Raw genomic sequence first — 19,219 nt, 5'->3', positions numbered from 1 at the left:
TCCCTTATCCCGTTGCCCCACCCTGCCCGTCCTCCTGCACTCCCTGTTCTCCCTCCCGTTTCCTGATCCTCCATCCCTCCCCGCCCTCAATCACCATCTGCACCACCTCCCTTATCCCGTTTCCCCACCCCTCCCCGTCCCCACACACCCTCCGCACTTCCACCGTTTTCCTTCGTGCCTCCTAACACTCCATGCTCCGCTCTCCTCTCCCTGGAAAATAAACTTGATTCTCTCATCTCTTTTATCTCCCAGCTTGTAGCGTCTATCTCACTTTTAAGCGCCAAGATGTCCCCCTTCCCTAAAATCCTCCAGAGGAGTACCATGCTCCCGCGCCCCAATAAAGCCAACCACAGTCTGTCCTTTACAGGCATCTCCAACTTACTAGCCAGCTACCCTCCTCCACCATCCTCTCCTAAGAATTCTATGCAGTTCACTATTCAAACCATCTCCTCTGTCAAAACCTACCACCCTCCCTTGTACCGGACACCCTCATTCAAGAATCTCATCCCTATCTCCCTTAACAGCCCTAACACCCCTGTCACCAAAACAGTTGCGTCAGAGCTACACTGCTTGCTCCACAACTGCAGATCTGCAATCAAACATAAATTAGAAATCTCTGACATTATCACCCTCCAGAATCTTGACATGTTCTTCCTCACTGAGACCTGGTTTAATGACTCCTCTCATACTTTGTTTGATCTTCTGCTACCCAGTGACTACTCTATCCTCAGAAATGACAGACCAGACAAAATCGGGGGTGGTATCATCTTCAGGAATTCCCTTCAATTGAAAGCCTTCCCTACCATCCCTTTCCGTACATTCGAATGCCTATCTCTAGAACTTCAAATACATCATAGCTCACCCTTTAGATTCCATGCCATCTACCACCCGCCTGGTAACTGCTCTGCCTTTGTGGAGGAACTCACTGACTTCATCAGTGACCAATTTTCCCAAAATGTCAGGCAGATCTTCCTGGGTGATTTTAGTCTCCATTGGGGCTCTCTGGAAGACTCGGCTGCCAACAAGCTTGCCACCTTTCTCTTAGCCAATGATCTATTCCAACATTGCTCGGAAACTACTCATTCCAAGGGCTCAATCTGGATCTTGTCATATCCAAAGCAGACCTGCTGACTACTGCTACCTCTATCCATGTAGACTGGTCTGACCACTTCCTTGTTCCCTTCTAGCCAGCTACAAGTCCACCGTTATAACGCTCGGTCAACCTAAAAGAGCTACTGCCTGGTTCCGCAACACTAAAAACAATGATCTTGTCACTTTTTGTGACTCTGCTATGCGGTCACTTCCTAGACTTGACCCCAACATGGATGTCAACGTTCTCACCTCTCAGTGCCTCTCAGTACTAACAGTCGAAATTGACAATGTAGCTCCTCTCCAAAGCGAAAGGAAAAGACCTACCCCCTCAGCACTGTGGTTCAATAAAGCCCTCTACGAGGAAAGGAAAAACCTTAGAACCCTGGAGAAACATTGGAGAAAATATCCTTCCACCTCAACTCTCTCTCATTTACATTCAGCAAGATCCAAATACCACAACCACATTTTCCATGAAAAACATCACATTTCAGATCCCTCCTCGACTCAGCCAAAAACAAACCCCAAAAACTTTTTGACCTCATCAAAAACCCAAACTGTTCTCCCCTATATACTAAGCCTGAGGACTCCACAAAGAAAGCAGACGATTTTGCTATTTTCTTTGATGAAAAGGTCAAAGCACTCGTGAATCAAGTAGCCCACCTCACCCCTTGAGGAGCAGAAATCCTTAGTCACCTGGCAACACTTTGACGTCATCTCGGAAGTTGAACTCCTCAAATGCTTCCTCGAAACCAAACCATTCTTCTGACCCCAACCTAGCGGCATCGCCATCGATTTCTATACCCATACTCTCTTACTGGACTAGGCTAGTTAATCTCTTCCTCAGTCAAGGCTCCCTCCCTGTCGCCCTTAAATCAGGACAGGTTACCCCTCTTCTAAAAAAACATTAGCTGATGCGAACGACCTGAACAACTTCCGCCCTATCACAAACCTCTCTTTTCTGTCGAAAATCACCCAAAAATCTGTTGCGAAAAAACTGGCCCTACATATTATGGACAATAATTTCTTGGCGTTATCCAATCTGGCTTCATCCAAAATTGCAGCACTGAAACAGCCCAGCTGCAAGTGATTGATGATGCGCTGCATATACTCGACTCTGGGGAATCGTGCCTTCTGATTCTTCTAGACCTCTCTGCAGCCTTTAAAACTGTTAATCATAGTACCCTCCTTAACTCTCTTCAACAGAGAATGGGATTGGATGGCACAGTGCTTAAATGGTTTGCCTCTTTCCTCTCGGACAGATCCCAAATGATTAAGATAGCGAACAGTCTTTCATCCCCATTGGCTGTAGGTCAAGACATCCCTCAATGTTCTATCCTGGCACCCACCTTGTTTAATCTCTATCTAGAACCATCAGGGAACCACCTAAGCAAATCTGGGATCCATTACCATCTACATGCGGATGACACTCAAATCTACCTCAAGGTGTATTCCGCACATGATCTTTCACTACTCAACTCTACTCTCAACTCCATTTACAACTGGATGTTAGGTCACCAACTCATTCTAAATCCCGCCAAAACTGAATTCCTTCTCCTTTCTACCTCTCTCTCACATCCTCCCGTTCAATCGTGGATGGATAAGCTGAACTTACTAAACAGCAAACCCATCATTGTCGACAGAACTAAATCCCTTGGTGTCATTCTTGACAAAAGACTCAACCTAATCTCCCACATCAACTCTATTGCCAAGAACGCACAATACAAGTTGCGCCTCCTATGGGGGTTCTGTTGGTACTTCCAAGAGAAAGACTTAAAAACCTTGGTACAATCGCTGGTTCTCTCAAGACTGGATTATTGCAATTCTCTCCTGACGGGCCTACCTAAATCCCACCTCTCCCCTCTCAAATCCATCCTCCATTCAGCAGCTCGCTTCATTTCAGGTTCTAAACGAAGCAACCATGTCATCCCTCACCTGCCCGCTCTTCGATGGCTTCCGATTTAGGCAAGATCCATTTACAAAACTGCCTGCATCACTCATAAAGCCTTACTCACGTCCTCCCCTCGTTACCTGGCAAACAAATTTAAATTGTCCGGAGGCTCTCGACCCTCTCGCAATGCGGAAAAGCTTCTGCTTGAGCCCCCCCATCTTCAAAAGGGAAAGGTCGATGGCACAATCCTTCTCAGGCAATGCAGTGAGAATCTGGAACTCACTTCCCCCATTGCTCCGTGCCACCTCCTCAGTCCGGATCTTCAAAGCTGATCTCAAATCTCTCCGCTTCCAAAGACACTTTGAGAACTAATACTTTCATTCCCAGGCCCCTCTTGGAAGTTGGCTCCTCATTATAAAATTTTGTATTTTTTCCTGTATATTCCTCTCTCCTGCATGCTTTATCGGAATTTGTGTCTATGTAACCTTCATTTTTAGTCTCCTGTTTTTCTTTGTAATCTTTTATTGTGTTCCACTGTTCTTTTGTAATGTAACTGGCTCTATTGTACAGCGCTCTGACACCTTCGGGTAATGTCCGCGCTTTATAAAAATGCACAAATAAACGTGTGATGGAGAGAGTGGTGTTTGGGAGGACGTAATGGGCTGGAACAGTATAAACCAGATCTGATGAGACGGGCCGGACTGACTAAGACCAAACTTGATGAGAAGGACAACAAGCATTGGTAATGCATCAGTTTCGCCTATGCAATGAATAAAGAGCAATTTTAATCAATCATCGTTTGGTAGAAGGAAAGAGCTCTCTGACAGATAACAAGGGAGTGGAAAGGATGTGGCCCAGCGGCCATAGTTGCTGACTCCCGGTTTGCGTCTCACCAGAGCTGAGCAACATCCTTTGATTCTATGCAAATCACTCCAGGTGACAAATTTTTATATAAATATGCTGCAATAGTAAAAGGCTAAACTTTATGAAAATATAGTTCCACCAAAGCAGATTTTACCAGTATTTTGGTGGTGGCAAACTGATAAGAGAATCAGACGAGGAATAAGCAGTGGTAAATGCAGGAGTATATGCTACAGCCAATAGAAATAGAGGAAAGGTAAGTGGCACGCACAGGAACCAACGAGTAGCCAGGAAAGAGAGGAGGCAGATGTAAGTCCCTTTTAAGTTTATATTAAAAGCAATAGATTTCTCAAGCACAGCGAAAGTGATGTGCAGGCGAAACCTAAAAACAGACGTGATGGAAAAGGTGGAATGGGAGGGGCTGGAGCTGTATAAAGCCAGAATGATGAGAAGTGCCAAAACCAGATTTGATGGGAAGGATTGGAACTGAATTAAACCAGACATACGATAGGGAGGACTAAGACTAACCACACCACCTGATAGGAAGTTTAAGAGCTGGATAGAACCATACACGATGAGAAGGATTGATGCTGTATAAAACCAGATGTGATGGAAAGTGTTGAAAGTGACTAAACCCAGACATGTAATTGAAAGAGCTGGAGCTATGTAAAACCAGACGTGATGGTGAGGATAGTGACTGGAAATGCTGTAACTAGTTAAAACCAGACATGTGTGACAGATAGAGCTGGAGCATGTAAAACCAGACACTATGTTTCGAGCTTTAAGAAACAGGCATGGCTGGGAGAGTGATTGTACGGCATGCAGCCAGACATGAGATGAGGAGGGCTTTTGTTTTCTATACAAAACGTGTGAGTTGTGGTGAGAAGTAAAGCCCGGGGCTGCATGCAGCCAGGTATGATATGGAAAACTATTGGATGAGTACACAACCGAACATTAGATATGAGATGAGGGGCTGGCAGCTTGAATTGCCAGACTTGGGATATTGAGTGAAAGGGCTTTGTTAAGCCAGGCACGCGGTAGGTAGGTTCTGAAGGTGTACTCTCAGGCACTGAACGGGGGATTATATGGGCTTTATACAGTCTCACTTGGAATGAGGTAGGCCAGAGCTTTATGCTGCGAGGCATGTGTATCCATAACTGGAGTATCTAATCTCAATTTTGGATATGCAACCAGATTAATAATAAGATGTTGGTAAAAGTGGTCCAGGATTATATAAGGGATATAGTACCTCCTGCCATAAATTGTAGGATATTGCAAGTCACTTAGGAGTTCCATAACCATCTAGAGAGACAAGGCCGATGGCTGAGTTAATTTATAAGCATATGGAACTCTGAGGTGACTTGGCGTATCCTCATCATGTACGGCAGGGCGTACTTTATCCTATATAATACATGATCACGCCATAACCTTTCCCACAAACCACTTAAAACCTTGGTGCATTGCTCTTTCATATGAAAGAGTGAACATGTTTACAAATATGAAGAATAAAAATAAAGCATCTAGTGCAAAAATAAACTCATCAAAAGCATGTTAGATATTTGTTGCAAACAGATACAGAAACTGTTGAATACAAGTCAGTTGAAAAAAAGCTGCAGTAGCCTGTGTAGAAACATGCAGAAAGGTTCTAGCTTTTAGTTTCTAAGGAGTGCAAAAAATAAACATATTCTCTCTGTGTCACTGTAAGCTATTAAAATAGAGCAGAAAAATATAAGCAACATTCTGTTTTGTTACTTTAAACAACGGCTTCAGTTATACCCCATGGCCTAACCTACCTTTCACCTTGACTGCTGCAACAGGCATTGTGATGTCAGAACTGGACTTTAATAACTTATAATAGCCAAGTTCTGAAGTCTTTTACTTATAGTCTTTATAATGGGCGACTGGGTGTGTCACAAGTTGTCCATCATAAAGAAATTAGTGACTCCCGTTTATGCAAGGATTACAGAAACCCATGTATTATATATAGAATTATAAACAGATAGCCGTAAATAACAGGCATGTTTGTCATGCGGACTTCTGAGCAACTTCAAATAGACAATGAAGCTCTCATTTTCTATGATGTCGCTCACAACCTTGAGGTGAGAACATCCAGAACATTCATCATTTACCCTTCTTTAATTTTGTTTTTTAGTTTGCCTCCAAATCATCTGCACCTGCTCTCAACTGCCACTCAGTGGTAGAGAAGAAACAGGGGAACTATACACAACATGGCTTCTCCTCCATGACCCAAGAGTAAAAAAAAGAAGAAAAAAAAATACTTGGCCTCCTGCCACCTACCCCACCATCCTGTGTGCTTCTCATACAAAAGCTGTATTTCCTGACTTCTATTGGAGCAGCGAATCACCGCTCAAGTGACATGCTCTCTAAGAGCCCTGTCATAGCTACCTGGAATTCCTTTATGACAAACCATCAATGGAAAACAACTTTTGTTTCCTACTATTGCTCTGGCATAGCAGTGAATATCCAGATTTAGAATCTGTTTTTCCGGATAGTGTTTCTCAATGAGAGCTGCATATCACAAAGTCATGCCACAACACATATACGTAAAGCAAACTTGAGAGGGATTCATATAATTCTGAATGTAAAAAAATCCATTTATCTGGGAAAATATTTCATGCTTGTTACTGGGTTCTTAATGACACTGGCTGAGGCTCTGATTTGGTGATAATAAACATTTATATGTATGTTTATTGAGAAAATTATGTTGTTAAACAGTTTATACACACATGACATCCAAAAGCTAAACTGCAAATTTAATTTGCTTAACATACATTAAAAAATTGAGCTATGAATATTGTCCCATTTACTGTCCTGATGTGGCATTCCCTTCTAGTGCCTAGAACCAACAGTTAGGGTCAGCAATTCTTGTTCATTCCGCATTGTGGGGTTTTTTCTCCGAGCCTGGCCTCTGCTACACAGAGTACGGGGCTTCATCTCAGTGCCGGGTGCTTGGAAGCTCAGGGTTGTCGTTTTGTCCTCAATAGAAAAAAAGAATTTGGGATGGCAGTTCTTTCTTGTTGCTTGGTCTCGTTAAGCTCAGGGACGAAGCTTTTTACTTAGTGATTGATGCTGGATTGATTAAGGTAGACAGATGTGTCTGAGCGCTTGGCACTGGGAAGCACGTGGGTGATGGTTTCCTGTCTGCATATGAGGCCACGATAATCTGAAATCCTTCAGTTCTCTCTTTTTTCTGCACTTTTGTTCTACTTATAAGTCTCATATGTCCCTTCACTTTCTCTCCGTGTGCTGCAGGGCCAAACCTCCATCAGTGGAAGTAGTGAAGTCAAACCCATCGAAACGCCACCGGGATCGGTTGAACCAGGAGCTAGAGCGGCTGGCCAGTTTGTTGCCCTTTCCCGAGGAGGTGACCTCCAGCCTTGATAAGCTGTCCATCCTGCGCCTAAGTGTCAGCTACCTGAGGGCCAAGTGCTTCTTCAATGGTAGGGAACGTTGTTCATTCCTTTACTGTCAGGCCTTCACATGTAAACACTGCCTCAGAACATCCATTTTGTATTGTGTGCCGCATGGTGTCAACATGCCGCTTTATAGCACACATAAAGCACTTAGGACAATGTACACCCACACAAAAAGGCAAAAGATGTACATTGAACAATTTGGTATTAGAAGTTTCATTGATAAGGGTCCATCATAGATGTTTCTGGTTTCACCATGAAAGTTTAAAACCTTTTAAAATCGGTGACATGCTTCCTGGTTAAGGGAATTAAAAAACAGTGTAAGTTTACTAACCATTATAAAGGCCTGTATGCTCGGTTCTAAATTGTGTGCGTCCCAGACAACTTAATAAGGGTCTTGGTGCCATAGCTTCAACTTTTACATATACTTTGGCCAGAGCTCAAGTTCAAGGCAGGTGCAATATGTTAGCAGTTTTTGCACAGATAATTTGTGACTTTGTTTTCATTTTTCAGGTTAACTTTGTGCATAATACGTTAATTTCTGAAGACAGGCCATATCACTCTGATCCACATCCGTTTGGAGGAGAGAAGAGGACTTTCTGACCCCCTCCTAGCAACCCTGAGACAATTAACAATAATCCTACAGATGTTCATTCATTGATACATTTAAAGTACCTGGTCCATAACGGTGGTAAAGCAGAGGCAATAAACAGAGGATAAAGGTTGTTCAAAGAGCCAGAGGACAGCTCCATACCCGGTTCTTATCCAGTATTGGATCTTTCATAGATTCACATGCATGAATCATTCCCCGTCGTCGAAGTGGGAGTCCCACGGTAGACTATATGACATACCACATATACAATTACAACACATTCTTTTACAATGCAGTTTTTACATCGCAACAACCATTACATTGCATGATTTTACAACGCATGCCATCACAATGCATTTTTTAAAACTATCATTACAACGCATTCCATTGCAATTCATACCATTACAATGCATACCATTACAACGCATAATACGTTTAGGGCCACAGTAGGGTAAATGTTGGATAGTGTAGGGGTAAAACCTACTATTCCCAATCCAGTGAGTGCAACAGTAGGGTAAGTGTTGGATAGTGTGGGTGTCAAAATTACTATTCCCACTCCAGTGAGTGCAACAGTAGGGAAAGTGTTGGGTAGTGTAGGAGTAGAAATTACTATTCCCATGTATCCCAAAACCCATACCCACCCTAATACTAAAAAATCTTCATTACTTACCTTATAATGCATTGTAATGGTATGCGTTGTAATGGCATGCGTTGTAGTGACATGCGTTGTAATGGTATACATTATAATGGCATGCGATGTAAAGGCAGTTGCGTTGTAAAGGTAGGTCATTGTAATGACTGCTTCCCACCACTGTATCATAGTAAAGCAGCATGTATAATTATCATAAGCTCTAATGGCAATAACCCATCAGTTTAATAGCCTATTTATGTCCTTTTTTATAAAAGGACCCAACTTGTACTATAACCAATCAGGTGCTATCACCCTCTAGAATACTCCCAAGAGAGACTGAGTCCCTCATATTTTCACTGCATGTCATGTGTGAAGGTAGTCGTCCTAGCTCTGCTCAGTTTTTTCTTCAAGCAATATTATTCAGAACTATTCTACTTCTACAATGGCTGACACTAAAGGCCTTTTCCGACTCTTCAAGACATGTGTGAAGAAAAGACTACTTGTGGATGACACATATAAGGCTTGTCTTTGTTGCCTCTACCCTCTTCATAAGGTAAAGGAATTTAAAATTTGTCGTACATTTCCTTCAATAATTTGAGGGACTGGGAGGGACGACTTCTCTTATGGCTCCAAAAGTCAAAAACTCAGACATTGTCTGAGTAGGATAGCGATACCTCTTCAAGATCTCGCAAAATATCAAGATCCCAGGCTGGGACTTCTGAGAGAACAAGAAAGTCGCTTAAAATATCCCAAAAGGACACAAAAAGTATAAACAGAAATAATTCTCCGCAGAAACAGCATTGTCTGAGCCAACTGCGCCTTCTACAAAGGCTAAAGAACGTCTTCAGTCTTCCTCCTCAGATCCTTCGACGAGGAGGTGTAAATCCTCTCTCACAGTCCTGTTGATAGCACCATCACTGTCGACACCAAGCTTGTCGACAACACCGGTGACTACTGTCTCGTCATCGAGACCATCATCAGCAAAGACAACAACAACAGCAGTCATAGACACTCCCTTCCAGTCGATGAGGATTGCAGCGTTCACGAAGACCTCATTGACAAAGTCGTTGTCGGCGATAATGGAGTCATTGGTGTATTCATCAACGATGACCCCGTCGACGAATACACCGATGACTCCATCACCGCCGACGACGACTTTGTCGAGTGTTCCGTGGACCTTGACTCCGTCGGCAGTGGTTCCGTCGACAATGACTCTGTCCCCGTCGATGACGCCGACGATGATTCCATCTACGAAAGGCACAATGTACACATCAATATCAAAGCAGGAAACGTACATTGCGCTGATGACTATGCTGTCTACACCACTGTCACCGAAAATTTGAATTACTAAAATATCAGAAACCTTTTTGCATCCTGAGGTTACTTCACACATCAAGGTGTCACCTCTGCCTCCAAGTCAGCTACTGGAACTAGAGGAGTCAGATGATGATGATGGCTCCTTCAGAAGTCGACTTCAAAGACAAAATCCTTTACTTTCAATGTTAGTGTCCTCCTCCTCAGAGGCATTGCGAGAAGTTAGCCTGGCATATGATGTCCACAAGTTCTAGTGGGCACCTTGCACCAGTCTAAGCGACCCTTATTGATGGTGGTTGTAAAGTCAACCTTATAAAAAGGTATCCTAGTGGTAGCATGGACCAGCAGTCATCAGGCTAAGACTTCAGATAGCGTATTAAGCAAGTTGTTTTACCAATTATAATCCCTTGAGTACCAAATGAAAGGACACCACACAAGGTATATATCAAATATATATGTATTTATTCTAAACACAACCCCTCTGCACATTTATGAGGTCAGAGGTAAAAGTACAATACAAGAATCTCAATTAGCATTCGATAAGTTGCACAGTATACGTTTTGCCCTAGGGGCCTCACAAACCATATACTAAAATAGTGCTATAAGAACCACCTGAGAATTAGAAAGCAGGCCTGGGGCCTGTGGAATCGCTGGAGCTACTTTAAACAACCAAAGGTTCGGAAGTAGGAGGCCCACGGGAGACGCATGCAGTGTCTAAACACAGCCGCGGGTTACCATTGACTTTCCATGGAAAACGAACAAGTTACAATTTTACAGTTTAAGAATTCTTCCCGATGGACTACTATGAAACCCTTTTAGACTTAGATACTAAGAGGGCCAATACCCTTGAGACTACCAGAGTACTCGTGTTACCTCACCCACGGAAGCCAGGTGCATAGGTGTCTTTGGTGTCTGGTTTCGTCATCGATTTCAATGGAGAGCTGCAAAGAAGTGCTGCAGGCGACTAGAGGAAAAGTGTCCAGGTGGATCCAAGGGTGGAGCGAAGATCTGAAGAACCTGAAAGCAGAAGGGACAGAGTCTGGGTCACTTGCCAGTGACCAGGATGGCGATGGAAAGCTGCCAGTCAATGTCGGGTGATTTCAGGTAAAAAGGTGAAGTTTGTCTCATCAGCCACGATGACCAGGCGGCATTGACGACAACCAGGAGCTGGATTCGAGCTGTCTCACAAAGGATCTAGTTGACTGCGGTGTCGGTATCCAGATTGAACCCAATGAGCCTTGGCAAACGCAACCCATGCAGGATGCCAAGATTGGCTTTGGTGCAGACCAGCAAGGTCTGTGGCGCTCCTCCTTTGTAGGGAAGCTGGGACAAGCCTGGAGCAACCAGGAAAGCAAGTTAGATTCAAAAGAGAGTCTTTGGGGGGCTCACTAGCCAACAGACTAGGAACCGCAAACACGCGTCAAGCTGAAATGTATAAGCGGGGCCCACGGGACACTCGTGGAGTGGGGGCCTCTGAGCTTTTGTGCAAATGGTGCTCGGGTCTGGGGCTTCAAGCATCCCAATGCACAACTTCGAGATACCTCGTGAAGTGAGTGCAGCTTGCAAAATGCACGATGTCCAGGAGTTCCGGTCCCACGTCTTTTGTGTCTGCCACGGGTCTCAGCTTTGCTGTGAGCGAAGGTTGGGGTCAGAGATGTCTGGAAGTCTATGTTCTGGGTCACAGATTCTTCGGGATCCGGCGGGAGCCTCGAAATTGCAGACCGGCAAAGTTGCTGTTGGTGCCTGTTTGACCAGGGTGGTCACTCCTTGACAACAAGAGAGATGTCTTCCATTTTCCAGTCGAAATGAAATGTCGAAGGTCCAGGAGTTATGTTTCAGAGTTTCGTCCAGGGTAATCTAAAGTCCTAGGGACTGGGTTCCTATACTTCTACTAAGTTTAGGAGCTGGACTACCTTTGAGGTCCCTCCTATGGGTGGACCTTAGAAGGGGGTGGTTATGCCCCTTTCCCTTTGTCCAGTTTCGCCCCAGAACTGGGGCAGAGTGCCCCAGCAACCTGTTTGAACTGGGAAATGCATGGAGCACCTAGTGTGCCTCAGGCAGAGTCTGGAAATCATTCACTGAATGCAGCCCTCCCTGCCCCAAATCACAAAAGCCTGTCTGGGGCACACCTCCCTGGACAGGAACCCTATTGTACAGGCCTCCCCTGCGGGAGTTTCGTCCAGCAGCAGGAGGGCAGACTACTGTCTGTGGAAGCAGCATCCATTTTGTGATGCTGAGGCTCTGTTTGACTTTAACCGGGTTTACCAGTAACTACATGTCTTCTTCCTCTAGGAGGGTGGAATGCTACCCCCGCCACCAGGGCATTGGGGTAGCATTCCAAAGTGTTTGACACCTTACACAACGTGTTTTGATAAAGCCAAACCAAAGTTAGCATTAACCGCGAGGATTATAATGCACTTAAGAGTATATGGTATGGCTATATCATAGAACAGATATAAGGAGATGGTTCCGAAAGCCACAGAGGGGCTCAGCTCATGCTAGGGCACCCCCTCACATAGTAACCAAGCACTCTACCTCCAGGATTGTCGAGGTCTGCCTTAGGAGTGGCTTATAGGTGTATAAGTGTCTATATAGGTATATAGGTATACTATATCTAAGTAAGGGGTGATTACATCACCTTACCCAGGCTGTGTGAACAGACCTGTGGTGTCAGTTTGGAAGGTAAACCAGGGTTAGCACAATACATGCTGCAGCCCCTGGTAGGCCTAGGGTGCACCTATGACCTGGGTACCTAGGGTACACTATACAGGGGCTCACAAGGGTGACCCAGTAGCCAATCGGGTATGTACCTAAAGTACATGGTATCAATTTAGAGAGAGAACAGCTAGGCTGTGGTCCTGATTAGCAGGGCCACAGCCAGACTAAAGTCGAACAACCAGAAAATCACAGCAAAAAGTGGGGGTAACTATAGAAAGCAGACCCTACTCTCCTACAGGCATTATGAGGGGTTCAGGTACTATCCTGATCCTCTGCTCAGACAGGACCAAGTAACAATGTCAAGATCTTTGGTTCAGAATCCACAGGCTATGCTTATGGATTATAGGTAACGCTTTTCTGATCCTAATGTAGAACAACCTGTTGTTCCACCGCAACCTGCTTCTCCACAAACCCTACCAATTCCTCCAACTGTCTCTCCCAGGATTACGTCGGTTTCTCGCATTGCTCTACTATTGAGGGATGTTCCATCAGCATCTGATAACAACAAAGAAGTCTAAGTTACTGAATCGCAGCCCCCACCAGATGATTGAGATGTCTACGTCATTCCCACTCCATCACCACCTCCTTAGCATCCTGTCGACTTGCCTCTAGAAGACGTCGAAGGCTTTTATAACTTAATGGATCGGGCGGCAACACGATTCCACCTCCCCATTTCTATTGAACAATCTGACCGTTTCCTCTATTACTTTAAGGAACAAACAAGGACGTCAATTCAGTCTATACCTATTATAGACCACATCTGGGAAGAAGATGGGTGTGAAAATAATGAGGAACCCTCCCATCGTGGCAGCTGTCATGTCTCGTATTGATAAAAAGTATAGGGCTCCGGAGGATTCTCCTGCATGCCTGACAGGACACCCCCAACTGGATTCCATAATCTCCAATGCGTCCAAAAAACCCATCTGCATCTTTATTGGCGTCGCCCGACAAAGAAAGGGGATAACATAGGCGAAAGGTTCTCCTTCATGTCAGCCATCAACTTTCATACGGCTAACTCCCTAGGTATATTCGGCTGCTATGATAGACAAATGTGGTCAGATATTGGTTCCATCATCAACCTAATACCTGAGGATAAAAGATCTGAAGACAAGAAAATATTACTGGAATGCGAACGTACCTCTGCAGAAGTAATAGACTGTGACATGGACATTGCCTCTACTGGCTTCCACCAGTTATCTGGCGCAGCAGTTTTAAGACGCCAAGGATGGCTTAAGGCAACATCATTTAGGCCTGAAGTTCAGTCTAAGATCCTTGATATGGCCTATGATGGGGACACACGATTTAGCAAGCCTATCTTGATGCCCTATTAGCCATCAAAACTGATACTGACACAGCCAAGTCCCTCGCACCCTCCAATACCGGAAGATGCCCATTCTGGGGACTCACGACTGAGGTTTCTCAAGATAGAGGTACGCTCCCAATCATACCAGGCCTACCAGCCCCAATTTCAACCTGCCTATCAGCAACAAACATATCATTAACCATCCACAGTGGGTTATGCAAGACAGGGTCTCCACAGAAAGCCACCACCCTAAGCTGGGATACAGACCGCAAGCAGTGACCTAAACCAAGTACCAACTACATTACCTCCGTCACACCCTGTAGGTGCGAACATCTCCAACTACCTGCATCAATGGAGAAACATCATGCCAGTTACATGGGTATTAGATCTAGTTACATATAGCCATACCCTGGAGTTTACAGAAAGACCACCAAGCACTCCTCTAAGCGGAGTACACCCCCTTCATTTTCTCTAAATTAAAAAAGAGGCCCTCATAATGCTTGCAAAATGGGCAATAGAAAAGGTTCTGGTTGCTCAGAAAGGAAAGGGATTCTACTCCAGTTTTCTAAACATACGCAACAAAACATGCGAATGGAGACCCGTTCTGGACCACAGAAACGGAAACAAATTCCTCTGCAACCAATCCTTTCGAATATTTACTTGCTCTGTCATTTTCCACCTCCTAAACGTCAGAGACTTCATGACGTCTCTAGACCTGGAAGATGCATATTTCCATATTCCCATTGAACCCAAACACCGCAAATATCTCTGCTTTACTGTAGCTGGTACCCATTATCAATTCTGTGTCCTTCTATTCGGACTCAAGTCAGTCCCATGCATATTCACCAAGTGTTTGTCCCCGGTAGCAGCCGCTCTCAGGAAACAAGATCATCAGGTATATCCCTACCTGGATGACTGGCTGCTAAAAGCTGCAACTTCAAGGCAGGCTGCCAGAGCTACCAAAGCCTGCCTGTCACTATTTCTCAAGCTGAGTCTCACCGCCAATCGACAAAATCTTCAATTACTCCTAGTCAAACAATGCAGTTTCTAGGAGCTGACCTGGATACTATCCAGAATAAAGCCTCCCTCTCCCAGGAAAGACAAAGGAGGCTAACAGACTTGGCTCACAAAATCTCAAGAAAAAAGTATGTTTCAGTGGGGCTGTTAAAGTTGTTACTGGGAATGATTTCTTCCGCAATCAACCGACTTCAGCTGGCATGCCTCAAAACGAGGCCATTACAGGAAGAGCTGCAACTCCAATGGATTCAATCAGAAGGCTCCTTCGAGGACTTAATAACCCTAACCCCAAGGATGATAGAAAGTCTAACGTGGTGGTGTCTGAGCTATCATCTCTATCAAGGCCTCACGTTCCTGCCATTGGTAACTAATTTCATAATCACCACAGGCTCTTCATCAGACTGCTGGGGCGGCCACTTGCAGGACCTACAGATCCAAGGAAAGTGGTCACCACGTCAGAAATCTATGCACCTCAACAGCCTGAAGCTGAAAGTCATCTTTCTTACTCTGCAGTCTTTTCTCCCACGGGTTACAGGAGCCCCGGTGTTGGTCTGACAATAAGACCAGCATGTACTATATCAACAAACAAGGAGGTACCAAATCTCTCACACTGTCTCACGTAGCCCAAGAGCTTTGTAGTTTGCTCATTACCCACAAGACCTTCCTGAAGGCTGAGCATGTGTCCGGTGTGCACAACCCCTTAGTGGACACTCTCAGCCAATGAAAGTTGCCATGAGTGGGAGCTGGATCAACTGCAACTGAACAAAATATTCTTGCTGTGATGGAAACTAGCATTGGATCCCTTCGCAACAAACAGCAACACCTAATGCCAGTTTTTTGCCAGTCGATATCTCCTTCAAGGGTCGTGGGTGAATGCTCTATCAATGCGATTGTCATTGATTCATGCTTGCACTTTTGCCACCTTCCCTCCAATTCCGAAGGTTCTCAGCAAAATTAAAATGGAAAACTGTTGCCTCACCTTGATTGCTTCCAAGTGGCCCAGGCAGCACTTGTTTATTGAGCTCCTCCTCCTGTCATTGACCAGTCCCATCCACCTACCAACAACTTGAACACCGTTGATAATGAATCAGGGCCAGATTTTACATCCGGAGCCAGACTCTCTCCACATCCACGCATGGCTCCTGAGGTCTATCAGTTTCGAGACTTAACAATCACTCAAGAATGTAGAAATATATTATGCAGAGTGCAAACAGAGGACACCAATAAAACATACAAGTTGAAATGGAAGATATTCTGCTTATGGTGTCACCAGAGTAACTGACACCTGTTAGAAGCATCTCTGGAATAGATCCTGCCTTATATCCTCTCACTGGCTAAATCAGGACTTTTGCACGCATAAGTCAAGGTTCACCATGTGGCTATTTCACAATACAGACGATCAGCACCATCTCTCTCTCTCTATTTTACCAGAGTGATAAAATAGTTTATGAAGGGTCGGTTCAGGGCTTTCCCACTAGTGCGTGCTCCTCCCCCAGAAAGGGAATTGAATGTGATACTCTTGCAACTCATGAAGCAGCCTTTCTAACCGGTTCACAAAGCTGAGTTAAAATTCCTCATGTGGAAGGTTGCTCTATTACTCGCTCTCACTTCCACAAAAAGAGTCAGTGAAATACAGGCGTTTACAATGAAAAAGGGCCATATGTATCAAGCCTTTTGCGATTCGTTAAGGCCGAAATTCGCAGAATTTCGGCCTTAGCGAATCGCAAACGGCCTTTTTTCCAATTTTGAAATGTATGAAAAATTAGCAAAATAAGGAATCGCAAAAAATTGCGATTCCTTATTTTGCTTAAGCATTTAAGGAATCGCAATTTTGCGATTCCGTAAATGCTATGTATGAAGCTTTTCAAAATTGCGAATTCAGGTTTAGAAATCGCAAATTACCACCAACTTGTAGTTGGTGGTAATTTGCGATTTATTGTAAATATGCACAATTGTGCATTTGTGAGGGTGGCATATGACGCACATACATGCCCATTGGGCATGTATGTACGCCATATGCACACACATGTAATTTTCAGGGGTGCAGCAGGGTGTCCTTGAGACACCCCTGCACCCTTGAAAAAATTCTCAAATTGCGATTAGCAAATTGCGAATTCGCAAATTGAGAATTATTTCACAGTCATTTCTATGGGCCTCGCGGGCAATTGAAATGAATGGGAAATTATTCCTTATTTGCAAATTCGCAAATTGCGAATTCGCAAATAAGGAATAATTGGAAATCGCTAAAAAATAGCGATTTTCTACATACATACCATTTTGCGATTTCTAAATAGCGATTCCTTAAAAATCGCTATTTAGAAATCGCAAATGGTGATGATGATACATATGGCCCAAAGCCTTTTTTGCGTTTCACGGAGGAGTTTGTACTTCTCAGAACAAACCCAAAATGCATTTCTAAGGTTCCTACTCAATTTCATCTCAAGTGATCCATCAGCGAATGATCTCTTCATACACTGGACATTAAGCAATGTCTTAAATTCTGTCGCCACAGTACAAAGAACATTTGCAAAATAGATCAACTGCTAGTGTCTTATAGTCAATCTTGTCAAGGGACTGCAGTTACAAAAGCCACAATAGCTAGATGTATTTTAACAGCAATTCAGTTTTGGCACTCCAAAGCTGGTAAACTGCTCACAGTAAAAGCTAAAACACATTCAACGAGAGCTGTGTCCACTTCAGCTGCTCTGTCTGCAGGAGTTCCATTAGAGCAGATATGTTGTGCTGCTATGTGGAAGAGCACCCACACGTTGCCCAGCACTACTGCCTGGAATCAGAGCAATAATGCGACGCAGCTGTAGGCAAGGTGGTACTACGCCATCTCTTTCTATAAGGTGAGCCAGTCCACATAGAAGTGTTTATTCATATTTAAATTCCATTCCATATCATACTGTTATGAAATAGCTATTACGTCTTCTTTACGATTATTTAACTATCTGTTATAGATATGTATGGGTACCAAATATATCTATATAAACATATATAAGTCGTCTCGATGAACTGTGTTTCAAAAAGGCAAGTACAAACAAATTGAAACCGGGGTGGTCGTGGAATTCTCCGGTGTTACTGTTACCCTCGGATGCACTCGCAGTATGGCACTTAACCCAGTAAAGGCCTTGTAGGCATTTGGTAGAGAGTAACACTTTGCGAAGTTTGTGGAGAAGTGTGGCTCAGGGGTTAGAAGCGGCAGACCCGGAAGCTGAGATAGGCCCTGGACCAGGGTTCAATTCTTGGGCTCAAAAATTCCACGGACTCGTTAATTCTCGCTCCGGTGCCTTCTCGACTCACGGGTTTCACACTCTGCGACTCTGGGCAATAGCTTGCTTAATCTCCACAACGGCCCCTCGCGGCGGGATGCCTGGCTTTCACCTTGTGGATACCCTGCCGGGGTTATCTCACAGGGGAATACCAGGACGGGTTCCCTAAGCAAGCGCCGGGAAACCCACTGCGGGTAGCTGTGCGCTATATAAGCTCAAATACATACATTTACAAGTTTTGCCAAGAACTACATTGAAGAAATTTAAGATTGAATAATATAGGCATTGGAGTCCGAGTATTGACAAAATGAAGGAATGATAACATGGAAATGTAAAAGTGAACTTACATGCATATGTTATTCAAAAAGACTTTAGAAATGAAAAGACAAAAGAATTTAGAGAAGTACTTACCACCTTTACTGAAAGAAAAATGGACTGCCTTTTTAAGTAAGCAAATGGACCTTTGTCCTTCTTCAATGTCTCAGTTACGTTTAAAAAAGCGAATGAACCCACCCTTGAGCCATGCATATGATTTAGAGGTATTTCACCTCGAAATGCGTCATGCTTTTTTGCCTGAAATAAAGAATTTGGAAAGTATGATGGTGTGGCCTGTTTCACGCTGCTGAAGGTTCGTGTGTGTTTGTTTGGAATATAGGAAGTGTCTGACACACCTGAGGCAGGCTCCGACTCGAGTGGGTGATTGTGGTGCTCTTAATTGTCAGATTTCGTTTGGACATACACACACACACACACATATATATATATATATATATATATATATATATATATATATATATATATGCAACCAAGTGTAGTCTTCAACATCTCCACTCTCGCGAATGAAACAGACCACGCAACTCCAACGTGAAATTCGGCATGTAGATTTATTTCAGTAGAGCCACCAGATCCGACGCGTTTCGGGCATCCGCCCTTGCTCACAGATCGTCAGACAATTCAGTCTCCACTACTTAAATACATTTTTTTCGCAGTATTATTCCGCATTTTTTTCAAACACCCCACGTGATCATGGAAATAGAGGACACACTACAATATATAGGCATAGCGGTCTGTTTCTACATTCATAAACCCTCCGA

General features: G+C 44.1%; 1 protein-coding gene across 1 annotated transcript in view; it reads left to right on the top strand.

The window, feature by feature from the left end:
- The first annotated feature begins 7,082 nt into the window (after positions 1-7,082).
- The window catches only part of LOC147731244 (aryl hydrocarbon receptor-like), a 932,672-nt gene continuing 920,535 nt past the window's right edge, over positions 7,083-19,219 (top strand). The window contains exon 1 of the mRNA XM_086954170.1: positions 7,083-7,302. Within this exon, the coding sequence (XP_086810296.1) occupies positions 7,083-7,302 (220 nt within the window). The remainder of the gene's footprint in view (positions 7,303-19,219) is intronic.

This window comes from Lissotriton vulgaris, chromosome 2_1 (genome assembly GCF_964263255.1).
Source record: "Lissotriton vulgaris chromosome 2_1, aLisVul1.2, whole genome shotgun sequence".
NCBI lineage: Eukaryota > Metazoa > Chordata > Amphibia > Caudata > Salamandridae > Lissotriton > Lissotriton vulgaris.
The sequence above is the reverse complement of the archived record's forward strand: the minus strand, read 5'-3'. Positions and strand labels throughout refer to the sequence as shown.